Here is an 18,375-nt window from a genome sequence, read left to right on the forward strand (position 1 = left end):
AAGACAACATACATTCAAAAGTTTTATTAACACACTAGCAGATTTACAAAGACATTAAGGACCAAGAAAGACAGGATCAAGAAATGTTAAAAAAAACAAACCAAATGGTTCACTCTCATTTAGCCATATCTATCAGACTCTGCAAAGATGTGGGCACCCAAGTTTTCTCTCCTTGCACAAACACAACCCCTCTGTCCATATAAATGACAATGCGACCAAACGTGTACAACTGTTTACCCTCATGGTATTTGGACACGATGGGCATAAAGACAATGTTGTTCTCATCTGCCTTGACCTGGATAAAATCCAGAAAGTTATTTGCCAAAGCAGAGCCGACTTCTCTGTGAGAGACACTCTCAGAATCTCGGCGTTCCTGCATCGCCTCATACTGAAAGTCTTTTCGTCTTTCCGTCTGTGTTAGATATGCAATATTCTCCCTTGCTCCAGGTTGAACATATCCACCTGTGAATGCAATGAGAAAGAATGGATACATCACATCTTTATATCAGTATATATTTGAAAAACAGAAACAGGAATTATTGTTTATTTTGTGAGACACAGTGCGATACTAACCCCCGCCGGAAGACACTGCACGGTTCATGATGTCCAAAGCCTCATTAAACTTCTCCTTAATAACCACTTGTGAAAGCATGAGATCGCTAAACATACTTTTCCAGCCCAAGTACCATTTGATGATTTCATCATAGTTAGAGCTATTCACCCACAAACACAGGACCTAGTCACACAAAAATATGAGAATTTAAGAGTAAACCCAGATGCATGTTCGTATTCATAGCATAGCAACAGGAAGGAAAGAGTTGCAACTGACTTGTAACCACTTTGGAAAGAAGTTTTTGACCAGCAGGGACACAAGGCTGGAGGGGGACAGCATTCCCTCCCAGTCCATCACCCAATTAAATGGCTCCATTTGCTGCTGGTGAGGGTTGATAACCAGTTCTTCCAGACACAAGGCTGGAGAAGAAACACGGAGATGTCACAAGAAGAGAAACTGAAAGGACAAGGATGAAAAACAATACATTTCACACATTGGATATCAGAAAGAGAAATACATACCTAGTTTGGGGATGATGTTTTTCACCATGAAGGCCTCCCAGGCCCCTGGAGTGAAAACATCTTTCCAGGGCTGCAAGATGAGGCGAGCTGAAGTGTCACTGGGATGCCACCTCTGCAAAGCATTGGCTAGTTTGCTCCTGATTGGTGGGTAAAGTGGTTCTAGACGTGCCTGAAGCAGAAGCAGCCAAGGGTGGATCCAGGAGTGGATGGGTACTGTGTCAGTTAAAGGGTTCCAGTTGTCCACCTACCAAACAGGAAATGTAAATGAACAGAAATAATTAAAAAATAAGTAACGAGACATTCTCCACTTCTAAATCCATCTTAAAAGGAGTTGTGTGTTAGGTGTGTCTCGCCTCTCTCTGAAGACGTGGCAAAAGAAGCTGCTCCAACAAGTAATCAGTGATCCAGCGGGGGAGGAGAGGAGCCCATATTTCTACACATTCCACCATGGGTCTCACAATACGGGGCTGCCAGCATAACACACACGAACGCATCACTGGGATCCAAACTTCCCACAGAAGTCTGAACCGATAAAGAAGGAACAGATAACAATAGTCACTCAATGCAAATAGAGAATCACAGCTTCATGTTGGTGAGTGTTGAAGTAACCTATGGTAAGGGTCCATGTTTGAATCTGGCCCACTAGAGTGAAGGTCTCTAGATTCGAGAATGGCCCTCCACTGACCAATCTCTTCCAGACAATAAGAGGGGTCCTAAAATCAGAGAACATTGGCTTAAGAAAAAGCAAATAAACTAAGAATGTATTAGGAAAGCTTAAAACTCATACCTTCAGAGGATCCCATGATCGAAGTTTTTCTTTCAGCAATGGGTGAACAACGGGTACAGCAAGTTCTCCCAACCCCAATGTTTTGTATTCTTCATAATAGTCTGATTGTAAAGTTTCAAAAATTTCTGCACACTCCTAAAACCACACATATACTAGAATTCACGACATGAATTGAATGTCTGAGACAAAGAAAACATACAAATTCATTTAAAAAGTAAAATCTGGCATGACAGAGTTCTGAGTCACACATCAACCTGTGATCAGATTTACTGGTCCAACAAAGAGGAGGTATGACACTTTGTGCTGAATGCTGTCTTGGTCCGTGTGTGCTCACCTGCAGGGTGGGTCCCTCCCCTGGTGCCATGTCCTCAGAAGGAAAACGATCCACCAGTGCCTGTACAGCCTCCATTCTCTGGATTGCCTTTTGCTCAGTGTCCAGTGTAATCTGCAGCGCTTTTGCCTCGTGGGTCAGAGACACAACTATGTCTTTCTCATGCTGCAGACGTCTGGCAGACTACAGGCATTAACAAAGAAGAGACCAAGCATGAAGTGGCAGAGAAAGACAGATTGTACAGTGCAAGCATACCAACCAGACACCTTGTAGGTGTGACACTGTGCAGGGAGTTGAATTTTCTTTGACATAAATGACATCTAATATTATGGATGTGTTATAAACCTTTAGAAAATGTTATATCAGCTTCAGTAGTCAAGGGTTATAAATAGATAGGACACAAAATACAGTCAAGCCAGGATTATTAGATGGAATATTGACTCGTACCTGTAATATGTTCTGCTCTGTGAGATCAATCAGCAGCTGCAAATTATGCTCCAGTTCAGGAACAGCAAAGCCAGATCCCTTCTGATCCCGAGTAGTCAGACTGGGGGGACCTTCGTGTGGAACACTGTGCTTGTTGGACATCTGGCTGTAACTGTAGTACACTTTTTGCTCTCTTCCAGTCATATCAATCACCTACAAAGTGAAAAAATAAATGGGAATGAATTAATTTGAGAGAAAAAAAACCTTTACACATACTGTCAAATATCCACAAATTTACATTATCACCAACTGTTCTTTGAGTGTGTAAAATGCAGAAAAGAAGCACAAATGCTATGTACAGAACCTATATTGTGTAGGTATGGATAGAACGGCTGCTGATCCTTTAGGCCAGCTCTAAAGTAACTCATGTGAAACATACCTTGACCTGCGCCAACTCTCCTGCGGACGCCGCTGTGCTCCGAGCTGCCAACTTTCCTTTAGCTTTTAGCTCGTCGACAGTTTTATAAGAGTACTTTGGTTTCTTCTTCACTCCAGTGCCTGCAGGATCCTTACGCCACTGTCCTAACTCTTTCTGAAATTCCTACAAATATAAACAGATACATTTTATTGATTAATGTTAAATAAAGATGGCTGGTGCAGCTGATATTATCTTGGGTGTACCTTTTCTTCCTCTTCCTCTGAGTCAACTACTGGGAAATCCTGAAGACTCTGGTGAGTTCGTTCATTACCATAAGCACCCACGGCTCCCTTTCCTTTACGTACCTTTGCCTCAATGGGATTTAAAATGCCTGTAAGAATAACAGGTGGAATGTTAGAATATACAGTACAACTACTATATAAAAATCAAAAAAGAAATGCAATGTTGGTAAACAGCTCAGCAATACTGCCATTTCAAGTCTTCCCACCTTGAGCATTCTTGCCCAGGCCTTTGCCTGCTTGGTATCCCATTTTCTGCAGCAGTTTTTGTCCAATTCCTTTTGTATGCTTCTCCCAGCTTCCTAGACCTTTACCCGTCTGTATGCCACCTGCAAACCTCTGGTGCTTGGTACCCCCAAAATTACCCTGGGAAAATGCATTTTGTTACAATATACATAATGCAATGTACCATATTTTTAAAAGGACAAAAAAAATTATATTCACCATCTGAAGTTTTTTGGGTGCAGTGCCGCGAGAGAGGGGAGGTGCAGAAGGACCGCTACCATCAGAGTCATCTGAGCCTTCTTCTTTTTGCCGTTTCTCTTCAGATGCAGTTTTACGCAGACCAGCACTCACAAAGTTCACTGGTGCAGTGTAATCTTTGGATCTATAAATGAACAAAACAAAAAAGTGTCAGGACAAATTTTGCCCTTGTCATTTACATAGGTAAACAGAATTGACCCAAAACTGACAGTGATACGACTGTTAGAGTTTTACTTTTTGTTTCCAAAACTAGGCCGTTCGTCCTCATCCGAGTCCCGTTCAGCCCAAATGCCATATGTTGCTTGTTCCTTGGTCTGCCTGTATTTGCGGCGGTCTGGGTTAAACTCATTGGCCAGGTCCCAGTCTGTCACCTCAAAGCTTTCCACCTCCACACCTTCATCATCCTCATCTCTCCGTCCATAGAGATGAGACATTGACATTACTGGACAAAATGTCAACAGTTAATACAGTTTAACACCTTAATGTATTTTAAACACACTGTCAGTTTCCAAAGACGAACCTTAACACACAGGCTTGTTCAGTAAAGCCAAAAGAGGTGTCTTATAAGTCTCTAAACTAAGTGGCGGTACCGGTATTTATTTCAAAATAATGTTTGGTTAATAAACCGTTCTTGGTACGTTCCTAGCATAGATGAAGTCAGACAGAAACACAAATACTGCATTTAAATGACTAGACTACTAGATGATATATGTTATTAGCCAAGAAACGTTGTTTCGTTGCTAATAATGAGCTACAGCTATTTTAAAGCGGTCGTCCTAACACATAAACACTAAGTAGAGTCACAAGAAATGGGATATTTTCACTCACCTGAAAACTTTTATTCGTTCTGTTTAGAGTTTAAACATGCATTACTCATAAGCAACCTTAGCTCAAGGAACGCAACTTCGTGTCATTCGTCGTAAAATTGCAGAATGGCTACTTCCGGTTGTCACAATGAATGTTGCCGTACCAATCTTACTAAAATCTCTAGTCAAATTAAGCCTTGGCCTTGGCGCTTATTCTGATGCATTGACAACATGTTTTTTTTTTGTTTTTGTTTTTTTTATTTGCTTCGTTAAACAATTTACCTATTATTAACGTACAGATATCACTGCGCTTTCCTTTAAAAAAGAAAAAGCACCGGAAGAGGTTGTCGATCGATGTGTTACACCTTGAGAAGTCCCACTGCTATTTTTTAAGTTACCGATGTTAGATGTGCTAACGAGTGTTTATGTGTGCGTCTAGACAGCATATATATTGGTATAAATGTCGGACAACGAGGAAAGGTGGCAGGTAGTTCGGCGACGAAAAGGACGGAAATCAGAAACAAGTCAGGTATCTCCCGATTCAACGTCCCCACAGGAGCCGCTGGATGTTAGGAGCATGATAAATCGAATCAGAGTTTTAATGTGAGATACTAAGTCAAGTTATACCAAAAATCACCACAATCTTGGAAAATGCTAATGATTTAGATGAATACACGTTTTTGTTGCTTCTACCTAACTTCTTTGTGAGTTATTTTGCATTCCTTCAATTGTAGGTGTGAGATCAGGTGCGAAGATTTTTGGGGCAAGTGGAGAGGTGAGAACACACGATTTATTTATTTATCACACACGAGGGAAACTCTTATGTTACAGCAGTAAAGTGACTTCTATCAAACTGTGCAATAGGACCAGGACTAACAGCTGAACATACCGAGTTGTTATTTTTTATTTATTTATTTTTAAAGAAAATGTACCAAAAGGCGTAACAATAACAGAGTACTGAGCATCTTGCACATGCATTATTGCACATGCATTACGAATATCTGGCTGCTAAGTGATCAGATTTTGCTCAGTTACCCTATCAAATAATTGTTTTTTTCAGAGCAGTTTTTGAATAGTGGACCATCAGCAGTTTCTCCTCCAGCCAAAGACGGTGATGCGGGAAGACATGATGATGGCGAAGCATCCCAGCTGTGGGAGTGTGTTTGTTATGGCCTTGGATCCTTTTCATCTTCAGTCTCCTCTCGTTATCAGCTTGCAATGCTGCTGCTGTTGCTGGATACCATACAGGTTAGCAGTTATGTTGATAAAAGAGATTATGTATAACAACCCTTTATATGATGTCACAGTTGTCTTCCATTTACCTTCTATAGATAGCAGTGAGGGACTGTTCTATTTATGACCCGGTTTTCACCTCTGGAGAGATAAATGTTCTGAGAGAGTTGGGTCTGACTGTGCTCACAGAAAATGAGGTTTGTTGCTGACAATTTGTGTGTGTGTGTGTGTGTGTGTGTTGTTTTTTTTTAGAAACACTCCAAAATCTGGGATGTCTGTAAAATTTCAACTCTTGTTCTATTGTGACTTTGCAGGAGGGGAAGCGTCTGGCAACTCGACCCACTGTCTTTTACTTGATGCACTGTGGGAAAGCCCTGTACAACAACCTCCTCTGGAAGAACTGGAGTAAACAGTGCCTGCCTCTGATAAAAATAATTGGAAACAGCTTCGATAACATTAAGCAAAGGTTTGTACAAGTCATGGATTGATGGAATTTTACATGTATGCCTGTGGGGAGGTGACATTTTCTGGGTGTGCTCCACACAGGTCACTCGCGAGACATCTCAAACGAGACTACAGTTACATTTCTCAGGCTGTGTGTTTGTGCCAAGAGAGGCAGCTTCCCTGTCCATCCGACATGAATGGCATCTTCAACGACACAGCAGTCATCACTTTTGAAGCCAATGTGCTTGACAGTCTCCCACAATCCACCTGGGAAGATCCACCTGAACCAGAGTACCAACATTGCCCTAAATTGGAGATTATTCGCCGAGAAAATTAAGAAAAACCTGGCCAAAGAATGACACTACTGAATGTTTTTATGGTGCTGCAGGCCCAAGCACTTTTCTAAATAAAAAAACCTCTGGTAGAAATTTTTATGACAACAGAATGCCTCAAGGAAAGGAAATGCTTTTTTATACAAGATGGAAATTACCCTACAGAGGTTTAACATTTGTTTAATTATTAGTTGTTTTTTCTACATTTTACATGATATTTTTGGGGGTATTTAGCCTGATGCTATTTAGTTCTAGTGACCTGTGTGGGATATGGAAATGATTGATGACTGAAAGGTGACTACCAACCAATGCTACACCTTTCACATGGTGCTTCACAAATTACAAATGTTGTCAATTTTTTTTATTTCTACTTTCTACATTGTATTATGATTTAGCAAGAAAATGAAAAGCAATCACTATTAAAAAAAGACAGTTACAAACCTTTGAAAATAGTTTTTGAATGCATAAAACAGTATGCATGTGCCAGAAAAAATACAGCATGGAATTTACCAGTGCCACAGACCACAACCCTCTCCCCTCATCACAACTCACAAATTGAAACAAAATACTTAAGCTTCTCTGTGGTCTCCTGGATTCCACGTCCATTTCTATCTTACAGTAGTGATATCAGCAGCACCGAGTTAGAAATCTACGAATCTTCCAGTTTTAATCCCCAGTTTTTTAGTCCTTAGCTGCTCCACTAGCAGTGTTATTAGCAGTGATAACTTGCTTGTTTTTGCTATTGGTTGCAACAGAATTTGACACCACATCTGCCCAAGTTCCTTTACTCTTGAGGACTGGCGGACTGTTCAAATCTCCATTTATTTTCCCATTTACCTCAACTGACTCAGTATTGTCTGCAACATCGTTGGCTGGTTTGACCTCTGACACCCCATTCACTGTCCCCACCACTGCCTCTGAAGTTGTCCTGTCACTGTCCTCATGCTGGGTCTGTTCAGAAGGGCCATTAGCTGAAACAGTGGCCACACAGCCCTCATTTACTGGTTTCACAGTACTTTCCACTTTAGAGCCAACATCTTCAGGGTCAGTCCCGCATCCTATTTCTTGAGCCGGGTTTGTCTCACTCCGAACCATCACTCCTGAGGTGAGCAGCTTGAGTCCCAGTTCTTCTGCCACAGAAGCTTTTAGCTCTTGGTGCCTCTGCTTAAAATCCTGGAGACTGTCACTGTCATATGTGGAAGATGGAAGTTACCAATCTTTCAAATACACATGCATGCTGTTAGAGCCTGTGTGTGTGTGTGTGTGTGTGTGTGTGTGTGTGAGACAGTATATATCATATATTGGAGACTGCTTACCTTTTTGCAACTGTCCTGATCCCTGTCATGAGAGCCATTTGCTCCAGAATAGTGTCAGTTGTAGGAGAGAAACACTGAACAGCAGAGCATAAAGATTAACAAAAAATATCTCTTTGTAGGGTTTATATTTAGGTGTTGAAATACCTCCACTGGTTGCTCTGTACAGTCAGCTCCTGCCTGTCTGAGAGAACGCTCCACTTTCACAGCTTGTTTGGTGATGGTGGATAGGAACTCTGTGCTGCATTGTGTCTGAGAGTGATCCTCTCCAAACTGATACAGTAAAAGGGAGGAAAAAAACACTTGGATACATGCATGCACAAACCAATTCACTCATCTCCATCAAGCAGATATACGGACCAAGATGGTGAAAGTTGTGAGGGCTTCTTTTTCGTGGGTCATAGCACTTCGGTAGTCGCCTCTGATGCACATCCACTGGGCCAATAAGTGCTGACTGCACATTAGGGAAAAAATATGACTTTGGAGAAGGACACACAACAGATTAACTCAAATTTATAACTGGTGGCTTACTTGAGAGCAGTGTGCATGTTTATGGAGCCAAAAAAGGAAATATGCAGTTGCAGGGCGTTTCTCAAGTAATGTCCCGTGTGATCTCCTGCCAGCACTAAACCAAGACAGCTCTGCAAAAACCAGCTGGATTATCAACAAACGTTCTCACCACCTGACTAAATACGAGTGTAACACAGGCAGCTGACTCAGACTTTCGCCTGCTAAAGGCAATACAAATGCTTAAGTATTGGGAAAATGCATTTATATTTTTTGCCACATTTATAATATATTTAATATTTTAATGGTCCTCACAACTTGTCACAACAAATCAAAATTATGCATTTTTATAAAAATGAAAAATCAGATGTTTGACATTTTTGAACCTTTTATCCACGTGCAAGCCTCGATATTTTACCAAATATAATAAAGAAAGTGAACTTGAGGCTGTAACTGTTACAGGTAACACATGTCCTTTTAAATTTTACCTGTAAATTACAACGTTGTGTCAATGATAGTAGCAGAAAGTACACTGGCAAAATACAACAACCTCAAACTGTGATTTTTATCTAGAACTCGAGTGAATATACACAGTGCAGAGTGTAAAGTGTTCCTATTTTTGCTGTATATAAAGGTGTAACTTACATCCACTGTTGCGATGTATGGATGATCCTCTCCATGGACAATGAGCGTCAGTAGACGAGCTCTGAGGAAACATTTCTGCGCCAAGACGGTTTCTCCTCCAGCAAAAGCATACACACCCAGGAGGGCCTGAACATGTAAAACAAGTGATAAGAATCACACCTCCTACCAAGAGGACATTTAGGTGTTTTTCTGTATGTTGTTCCGGAATACTCACATACTGCTGGATGGTGTTCGGATGGTCGAAGCCAAGAACCCTCTCGCTGATGACCACAGCCTTCAGCTGGACACTACGAGCCTTGGAAAAATGTGGCACATTAAGGATCATAATTTACTGCCCAGTAAAGGAATTTAAAGGAATATACACCCTGTATTATTAATATACCAGTCACGTATCCCCATTTTAATGTTGAGAATGTATATTACGAGGTCATGAGTGATTTGCATACCAAAGTAGTGTTACTGGAACTGTACTGAAACGTGTTCATGCTGCTGAGAATTGTTGCAGGAGTACCTCAGCTGCCTTCCCCTGCAGGAAGGTTGCTTTAGCCAACAGGCTGTGGCAGTGACAGGCCTCAGGCTGGAGATCATCACACACTCTTCCATACAGGTAGACTGCTTCCTTCAACTGCTCGAGTGCCTGATTCAACAGACCTGCAGGCAAGACCCAGATGACAAGTGTTGCACATGGGTTCCGATTTAGATTTTAGTCCAAAACAAACCACCAAAATGACGGTCCTGGAGCAGAACCAACCCACCTTTCTGCATAGAAGTCTGTGCAGCTTGATAGGCTTTTGATGCATCTGGAGTTGGCATGGAAACATGCTTGATGATTGGCAAGATGTTGAGGATGTCATCTGGACCAATCGGACATTTGTTTTGGTGATCGAGGAAGTAGTCTCTCAGTCTGACCTGTTGTACACAACAACATTTTGAATTGTTTCGCATTGATTCTGCCATTTTCATCAGAAGAGTCATTAACTTTAGAAGATTTTAAGACATAATCTTGGGCCGTAAATGTGTTGATTTGGATTAGAAATATTTCTGTCTGTTGACATAAAGATGCAATTCATTTGATCATGAATTGAAAAGCCCCACATCATGCAGCCATTTCTACACTTGTATTTCAGTTCACACTGACTGCTTGATTTTTTTTATATGGATATCACTCAATTAGTCCACATATGTGGCACCATCTTGGAAAGGCTATCGATAACAGATGACGTTATAATTGCCTGTGGTCACAATTCCAAATGAGATTAAAGTATTTGCATGTGTACATTCCACATGTGTCATGTACCTGCACTCCTGTCTTTAAACAGAACTCTCGAAGTAAAGAGATCTTCTGCAGGCCATACTGCTCCACCAGGTAGTTTGGACCAGAGCTGTCAAAGAGAAAAAAAAATTAAATTGTTAAACATCCTTTTAAAAACAAACGCAAACAAACAAACAAAGGTTGTGTCCTTACCCAAGGGCATCAGTGATGTTGTATGTTTCAACAGACTCCTGGCAGACCAGGTTCCACAGCTCAGAACCCGTTAGAGTGCTCCAGGGAGGATTTTCCATGGCCCCAGTTGCTCGGCCACGCCGCCTTGACTTTTTCTTAGTGTCCTCCCCGACAGAAGTGGGAGTGAAATGGTTGACGAGCAGGCAGCAGAGAAAGTGACTGATGGCTGCGGAGAGGCTGGACACATCCACACCCTGCCATAATATTAACATCAAAGCTAAAATTCCTCTTTGAAAGCAGACCTGCTAATTTATCACTCCTTATATTTTAGGTGTGGAATAGTTTGGAATTCTCATCACTGAAAAGTTTAATATACCTGAAGGTAGTTGTTGAACACCCGTCTGGCCGAACGGCAAAAGATTTCACCCACGGCAACTCTCTGTTGGAGACAGAGAGCATGATGTGATGCTAATTATCATATCACTGAGACATATTTGATCATGGCTCTCCTGTAGGCTAAGCAAACCTTGATATGCCTCAGGTGCTCCTTGTGCTCTGAATGGCCTATGGCCTTGACCACGTGGCCCAGATAGCGAAGATTGATGCCTCGCTGATGTAGCGCCTGTTTCAGAGAAGCCCCATCCATCGGCGCTTCGTGACTCTTCAGGCAAAACTCCAACTGCAAACACAGAATTAGCTCAATTGAGCCCTTTCAGTGTAGGTGGCTGGTGTAGAAATGTAGAAATTTACAATAATTCTTACAAATGCTGGTATCTGGCGAGTGATGATGAACGCCGCAGCTTCCCTCAGCAGTCTCTGCTGCAGCTTTATTGATTTACTTTCACTAGCCGGGAAAAATACTCCTGAACACAAGACACAAAAATGACTCATTGTGTTCTTGTAACTATTCCTGCGTGTGTTTGTGGCATTTCTCGCAGTACCTGGAGAAAAGACATTGGTATTGAAGCGCATCTCAAAGATGATGTCGCTAACCGAGCCCACTTCTTTACACGCCGCCTGTACTGCCTTCGTGCCTCGAGAGTCACCTGCAATGACGTAAATATTATTTAGTGTTAAACTGGTTGAGATCCCACGTTTGATCTGCTGAATCCCTTCTTACAAGCTATTGCACATTCTTCAAATCCTCCATCCTGTTCCAGCAGCTCTCTGACATGATGACTGAACTGACAGTGTCTGTGAAGCAATAAACAAAATATTGCAGAAAAAAAAACCACCTTTCATCAGCTGGGTTAAATCATGGGTATTACTTCACGTGGAACTGACTTGTGCTGGATGAAGGCCTGCAGCAGCTGTGGCTTCAGTCGACAGAGTTTGTGAACAAAGCCGACCGGGAGTCCATATTCAGAGTGATAATTGTCTGGCCAACCATCAGTTGTGCAGTCCTTCTTGTCCGCCTCTTCTGTAGAGACTATCTGGCTTTCTGTTTCTGCCTCTGGACAGAAGTTGGCATCAGCGGGGAAAGTCCTGAACACATCCAGGATGTAGAATCTCCCATCAGCCCCCAAAAGTCCCTGTGCATCGATGGAGGTGAACAGGGGTACGCGGTAACCATCCGGCTTTACAACAACATTTTTCTGAAGGGAAAGAGGTTTGCAGGCCTGAGCTAAGAGCTCCAGTAACCGCCTGCGATGGGGGGACTCTTGAGGTCCAGCCTGTACCCCATACAGCAGGCCCCTGATGAACAAAAGAGGACATTTCTTAAGCATTAGCACACAAAGTTAATGGAGTAATGATTGATGGGCTGTGGGGGAGTTACCGCAAGGCTGGAGAAGCCCCCTGATCCTGGTCTGAGGCTTCTAATCCAGGTGCCAGACCCTGAGCAGACAGGCGCACTCCTCTGTAATCTACAATGGCTGTGGGCAGAGTGTGCAGCCCATGCAGCCCTTCTATGTTACTGTAGGCCTGAACCCCTTGGAGCTCCAACCTCTGAGCAGTCCTATGAGTAGGAAATGAGAAAATACTTAAAGAAATCTGGATGTATATGACTCCTACATCGCAAGCTGTTATATTATTTCTACTGTGTAAAAGCCTGGCAACATTTAGAGAAATGTTTGCAGGGTTTAAATCCTATTTGTTCTTGCACTTGTTTTTCTCCTCAACCCATTTGAATGGTGCCGTCCTAATTTCATCGGCTGGAGTGTTGTCCTCACACACTGGTGCTTCCCTGTTGGTTATCTGTCATCACTGTCACACTGCTTCTTCCTCTAGAAAAGGCTGTTCAACTGAGCAGGAAAAAAAGACTGACCGACCTCACTAGAGTGGAGACAGTCAACAAGGCTAAAGCAACCTCCTTTCCCCTCCTCATTCTTGCTAGAACTCTTGCACTGACCTCCCCAGAAACCTCCCTCCCTTGTAACATTTCTACTTCATAGTTGCCAAACAAATATAAGCAATGGCGAATAGACTGTGTTTGGACAAACTCTGGTTTTTTGAAAGACTGGTTCATTCAAATCCGTTCAACGTTATTTATGCAGCATCTGCTGCAATCAAGACTGGCGGCAGGGGGCCCTGACAGTCCAGCCACCTTCCTTTTCCTGCGTGCAGGCAGTTCTATCAGAGGTTTGATTGTTTGTACAGCTTCCTCAGAAATGTTCTCTTTGCTGCTGCTTTCTCCTGCTTTCCTTGAGACTCAACGGAGCCAAGCTTCAAATGTTTCCTTTTCATCTTGTCCAAGACTCCGAAACCTCATACACAACAAATTCTTTGTTCCACTTCTGCGCCAGTCTGAGGTCAAATGCTGGGTTCAGTCCTCTCCTGTCTCTGTCTCTGTTCTAAGAGACTTTTACTGCCACTCAAAATTCTTATGGTCATCCTTAAGAAAGAGTGTTTCTGTTCTCTCATTCAAAGCTTCAGTCTTCTGCTTCCATTTATGATTTATTTCCATTTCACTGTTACCATTTAACTTTTTTGAACAGAGTATATGGTCTTGTAGTCCTGAATTACGTATTTAGTCCAGTTTAGTGTTGATGAGAGAACTTCACATCATTGATCCTGTGTTTTTGGCTCACCTGCGTCCCCTTTCACTCCCAAACAATGCGACTGCTGCCCCTTGGCTCATGAACAGTCCACCCCACAGGAAAGCTGGGTCTTCAGGGTTTCCATTTACCGGCTCCACAAATCCATCTAAAATATTTTCTGCTCCTTGCCTCACAGCCCTTACAAATGCGCTGTTTACCTTGGGGGGGGAAAGGTGTGTAAATCTCAACCCTCCTGCAATTGCAAAATAAGGATCATTTTAGTACTGAGCTACCTGAAGCAGAGTCCTGTCCCTCTGCAGCCTCTCCTCCAGGCTATTGACGGGAAGATCTCTGGCTGCTTGCAACTCCTCATTCCAGTCTGGAGCCTGTTGGTTACAACGCGCAGTTGCATTTAGTTTCATTAAGATCGACAACTGCATTAACCGCAACAACTGTGTGGTTGTAGTTCACCTGTGTTGCTGGTTCTTCATCCACCCCCAGTCTGGTAAAAGCATTTTTGTGAATGCGAGAGGCACATGAAGGCCCGAGCCAACTCATCGTATGGTAGGGAGTGGGCAACGTCTCTACTGGAGACAGCTGAGGCCTGAAGAAAGAGGAGGCGGAGGACAGACTGGTGAAAATCTACGTTTAGTTTTAATTTCAGAGCAATTATGTAATTTGTCTGAATAATTCAACAAAAGTCAATGATTTTTCTTTGGAATGCACAACATTCTATTGTGGGTGCCCTCACTGTTTTAGGCACGCTTTTAATAATGTTACCTGTTTTTGAGCGCAAACGTTTGTTTGAAGGCGGGGCTAATGTGACAGAGTAGGTCAGTGAGACTGTGGCAAACAGGTGATGACTGTGCAGGTCGAGGATCGAACACATCCTCTGTGGAGCTGGCAAAGAAAAGGAGTGTGGTTGGTTCAGAAAGCAGGATATCACACAAATGCACACCGCTAGCATGTATTAAAGTTTTCTTTCATGCAGCACGTGGTGTTTCTTTACCGATTGAGAAAGAAGCCCTTCGGACAGGAAGTGATGTCACATTGTCGACCCTCAATTGTCACCACAGTAATGTAGAGGAAGTCTCCCTGCAATTTCCTGTGTCCAGGTGGGGGATTCCAGCAGCTGAGAGATATGTCCTTTAGATAACTAGGGGGCTGAGGAAACAAACATCACAGTTAGTCACTTTTGTTTCGATATGGGCTGGTCCAGTGGTAAATAGATGGAATCTGTGCACATACTTCTGGTTGGGATGTGTGTGGCAGCAGGGCCATTAACGGTCTCTCTGAGGAACCAGGGTGGAGGTATTCGGGAAGTGCCCCACTGTGATTGTTTTCTTCTGTTTTTGTGTTGCTTAAAGAGCGTTTCAGGCTCTTTCCATTATGCAAGTTAGAGTCTGTAACACCATTTAGAGACGGATCAGGTTGTTTTTTGTTTTATTTTTTGCATCCCTCCATTGTATTGGGATGCAGGTTTGTGAGGGTTTAGGGGTGTATCAAATGTGTATACCTGTGGTTTGTGTGTGTGTTATAGTCTCCAGCACACTTGGTGAGCATCCATCTCTCAGAGCGTCTTGGGGTCCAGGGGCTCTTAGCAGATCCAGCACACGAGCAAGGTGGATTCGGGCTGCGCGGATGGTGTAAGGTTCTGGAATGACGTTCAGTAGCCTTATTACGCTATAACAACCCGAGCTTGTTTTAAAGCCCTGGTGCACAAATACAAGCTTGATGCTAAAAGACGAACTACACCTTGAACCAATCTACCAGGCTGCATATATCCCATAATAAATAGCTTAGTCGATTGTTTGGGTATTTTAGCATCTTGGCAGTAAAATTCTACTTTTTTGCCACCTAGCTGTAATCTGCAACTATAAAAATTATTATGACTTTGACTAGACGACTCAGCAATTTACACTGAGCTGAGAGAAACTCATGTGTGTGCAAGGGAACAGGGAAAGAAGCATATGATACACAAAGGGGCATCTGACAGGGAAAAATTGGCTCTGAAAAACTATTAAAGTTTAATGTCTAAAATAACAAGATGTCCACCAATTTTCTGAACCTGCTCATTCGGAACTTAGGTCAAAGGGGTGCTGGAGTCTGAAGCAGGAGTCACAGGACACACACCAGTTACTCACACCGAGGGGCTATTTACAGAGTTCAAACAACCCAGCGTGCATGTTTTTTAGACTGCGAGCAGAAACTGGAATAACACGGAGCTGACGTGCTCCGCTTTAAGGCAACTGTGCAGGTCAGTTTTCTAATTACACATCTGATGTTTAAATGACTTGACTAATAAGAATAATGAATAATGGCGAGAAACGCTACACCGCTGTTACCTTCCACCAGGCGGAGGATGGCTCCCGGTTTAAGCCCCTTGAGACCTTGTAGTTCTGCCAGGGGGTCCAGAGTTGTGCCCGCAAAGGAAAGTGAAAGATTGGAGCGTGGAAATACCTCATCTCTTGAAAGTAGGTTAATCAAGGCATCTTTAACGTGCCAAAATCCATGAATCTGTAAAGATGGAGTACATGGTTTACAAAGGGCACATTCACACTAGGCAATTGTACCCTGCCTCAGCACAGTTGCCCTTAAAGTTTGGATATTTTGGCTAAAAACAAAAAAGTCAATTAAAGTCATTAAAATGGGAGCCATGGTTTTGGCCTGCTGCAGCAGCACATAAACCACAGGGAGCATTCAAGGATTGCAAAAAACATGCTAGCCAGTACACCTTTTCATCACAGCGCCAGAGAAAAGGTTATTTTACCTGCATCTCGAACGCCTCTAATCCTGCCCCTTGAATCTTCACGGTAAAGGAGCTGTCGTCTTCCTGCTTCATAACCACTGAATCTTTTCCACCAGTCAGACTGCCCCCATCTACAGGAAAACCAGAGAAACCCCACCAACTGAGCAACAGAAAAGATGGGCTTTCTGCATGAACTTAACTGCGACCTAAAGAAATAAAGGTAACAGCAATACACCAACAGAATGTCAAATGAATCAAACAAACGAAGCGCAAGCGTGCGCACATGTGTGTGTGTGTGTGTGTGTGTGCACGTTACGGGACCGACACACCCCACTTTCCGTTTATTTGACTGGTTTTTTCCCCTACAAATACCCAGTCTTACCCTTGGGCATTCTTTTACTCTCTGTTTCTCTCCCACACCAGGAGAGCAGGACTGAGCGTGTCTCTGCAGTGAGAGTAAACCTGTTGAATTTGTGCATTTGGCCTTCAGTCACCTCGTGGTGGAAGGACAACCACACCCAGCTTTGGTATGTGAGGAAAGCCAAGTGATAAAATGCATAAACTTCTGTATGTCTTAACAAAACAGCCTGTGTGGATTCATGCGAGGACTGTTTTTTTTAAAAACAAAACAAAAACAACAACAAACAAACAGTTAAGCTGCACAATCTAAAACCTGCCTATGGTTCATTCTGGTGTAAATTTACTATCTGTCGGAAGCTGTTTCACTCTTTTAAAGCAACAATAAAGTTCCTCTGCTGATAATTGGCTGGTTAAAGGTCCCTCCTCTTTTCAGGCATTGACATTTTTTTCCTTTCCTGTCTTACTACACTACTACTGCGTGGAACCCTCATTGATAACACGACAATTACATAATATTACAAATAAAATGGTACAAAACCAAATGATGTATTAACACGACTACAATGTGCAGAGACGTGTGCATTTTTTTTATTCAGTGTACCACAGGACAAAAATAGATCAAAAACGAAAGAAAGTAAAAGGAATAAAAGGGATTGCATTTAGTTACACTGCAGAAACTCAAAGCATTCGGTAGCCTGGGAGACATCAGGGATAAAAGAAGGAAAAGGAAAAGTGCAACAGACCGGGAGAGACAAAAATAGGGAGAAAGGGATAGACTGAGAAACAGAGAGAGAGAGAGGAAGGGGAGGCAGAGGGAAGGTAAAAGCATTACAGAGAGCTCTCACCAGTCTTGGGCAGAAGTTTTCCTCCCCCTCTCTTTACTTTGTCCTTCATATCTGCGTGTTGTGGACTTTCCTCAGCTCTTTCCTCTCCTGTTTTTGCCTTTTATGTGTGGTTTGCTGTTGCCCCTCCGAGCCTCGATCCTAATGCTGGGAAGAAAATGCACCCGGGAAACCCGGAGAGGAATGGTGTAAAGAGGGCTGTAAATCAGCCCGGTGGCCTGGGAGGTGATCCGGACTGTGACTCCTGCTCTTCTGGGAGAGCAGAAACCAAGCTGATCCGTTTTTCCTGAGTGTGCGCAAAGACACGCCCTCTGATTGCTCCACACAGGCCCATTGCTCTGCAGGTCTGTCACACTTGTTGAATTGGGTGTGTCTGGGCGTTCAGGCTCTGTTGACTCTTCCTCCTTTAACATGGTTGCACCGCCCCCCCCCCCCCCCCACCCCCAGCTGCTCCTGCACAACCGGGACTAGTGGAAACTGGCGGGTTGGTAGCAACCCAATTCCAGCCGGCCAACCATGCTAACATTTTTGATTTTATGGAATTCTGTGCAAAGTATTGACATAAAATGAATCATCTGTGCAGGTTATTTCAAATCAAATGTTCCTCTTTTTTGTAGAGGTATTAATATTAGACACATACAAACCTGGTAGAGGGCAGACTGCGGAAATTTAGGCTTTAAACTATCACAGACGGGTGTGTCTTCCTCAAAGTTATGATGCACACACCCACTACTTTAACATTTCAAACATACTTCTGTACATATTGTACAAAGCTAAACTTTCAGTCCAACCCAGCCGTGCAGCGTTTAGGACACTTTGACCGACATTTTGACAGAATGCCAACTCCTGCTACGTTTGGTTCTCAGGAAAATCTCATTCTGCTCAAACCAGTCCCTCATTCGTT

General features: G+C 42.9%; 3 protein-coding genes across 3 annotated transcripts; 1 reads left to right on the top strand and 2 right to left on the bottom strand.

The window, feature by feature from the left end:
- Positions 1–9: 9 nt before the first annotated feature.
- Positions 10–4,942, bottom strand: tfip11 (tuftelin interacting protein 11). Its single transcript, XM_057033949.1, has 15 exons — positions 4,647–4,942; positions 4,053–4,260; positions 3,780–3,942; positions 3,545–3,701; positions 3,300–3,427; positions 3,058–3,219; positions 2,640–2,831; positions 2,196–2,375; positions 1,862–1,996; positions 1,684–1,787; positions 1,428–1,596; positions 1,075–1,318; positions 830–972; positions 574–736; positions 10–462 (listed from the first exon to the last, which is right to left on the bottom strand). The coding sequence occupies exons 2-15, from the start codon at positions 4,256–4,258 to the stop codon at positions 116–118; spliced, it is 2,493 nt and encodes an 830-aa protein (XP_056889929.1). The 5' UTR covers positions 4,259–4,260; positions 4,647–4,942; the 3' UTR covers positions 10–115.
- A 28-nt stretch (positions 4,943–4,970) lies between these two features.
- On the top strand, positions 4,971–7,073 carry srrd (SRR1 domain containing). Its single transcript, XM_057033978.1, has 6 exons — positions 4,971–5,227; positions 5,359–5,399; positions 5,685–5,872; positions 5,956–6,054; positions 6,172–6,323; positions 6,404–7,073. The coding sequence occupies exons 1-6, from the start codon at positions 5,085–5,087 to the stop codon at positions 6,636–6,638; spliced, it is 858 nt and encodes a 285-aa protein (XP_056889958.1). The 5' UTR covers positions 4,971–5,084; the 3' UTR covers positions 6,639–7,073.
- si:ch211-166a6.5 (clustered mitochondria protein homolog) lies at positions 6,973–17,732 on the bottom strand. The gene is made up of 28 exons (XM_057033948.1): positions 17,475–17,732; positions 16,291–16,400; positions 15,866–16,037; positions 15,037–15,174; positions 14,769–14,923; positions 14,530–14,684; positions 14,301–14,420; positions 13,992–14,124; positions 13,814–13,906; positions 13,572–13,738; positions 12,320–12,499; positions 11,827–12,237; positions 11,663–11,736; positions 11,484–11,588; positions 11,305–11,405; positions 11,069–11,221; positions 10,919–10,981; positions 10,564–10,796; positions 10,396–10,480; positions 9,854–10,007; positions 9,610–9,749; positions 9,313–9,393; positions 9,099–9,224; positions 8,478–8,587; positions 8,307–8,400; positions 8,094–8,219; positions 7,950–8,023; positions 6,973–7,819 (listed from the first exon to the last, which is right to left on the bottom strand). The coding sequence occupies exons 1-28, from the start codon at positions 17,521–17,523 to the stop codon at positions 7,315–7,317; spliced, it is 4,107 nt and encodes a 1,368-aa protein (XP_056889928.1). The 5' UTR covers positions 17,524–17,732; the 3' UTR covers positions 6,973–7,314.
- Between the last annotated feature and the right edge of the window lie 643 nt (positions 17,733–18,375).

This window comes from Takifugu flavidus, chromosome 5, assembly GCF_003711565.1.
Source record: "Takifugu flavidus isolate HTHZ2018 chromosome 5, ASM371156v2, whole genome shotgun sequence".
NCBI classification, from domain to species: domain Eukaryota; kingdom Metazoa; phylum Chordata; class Actinopteri; order Tetraodontiformes; family Tetraodontidae; genus Takifugu; species Takifugu flavidus.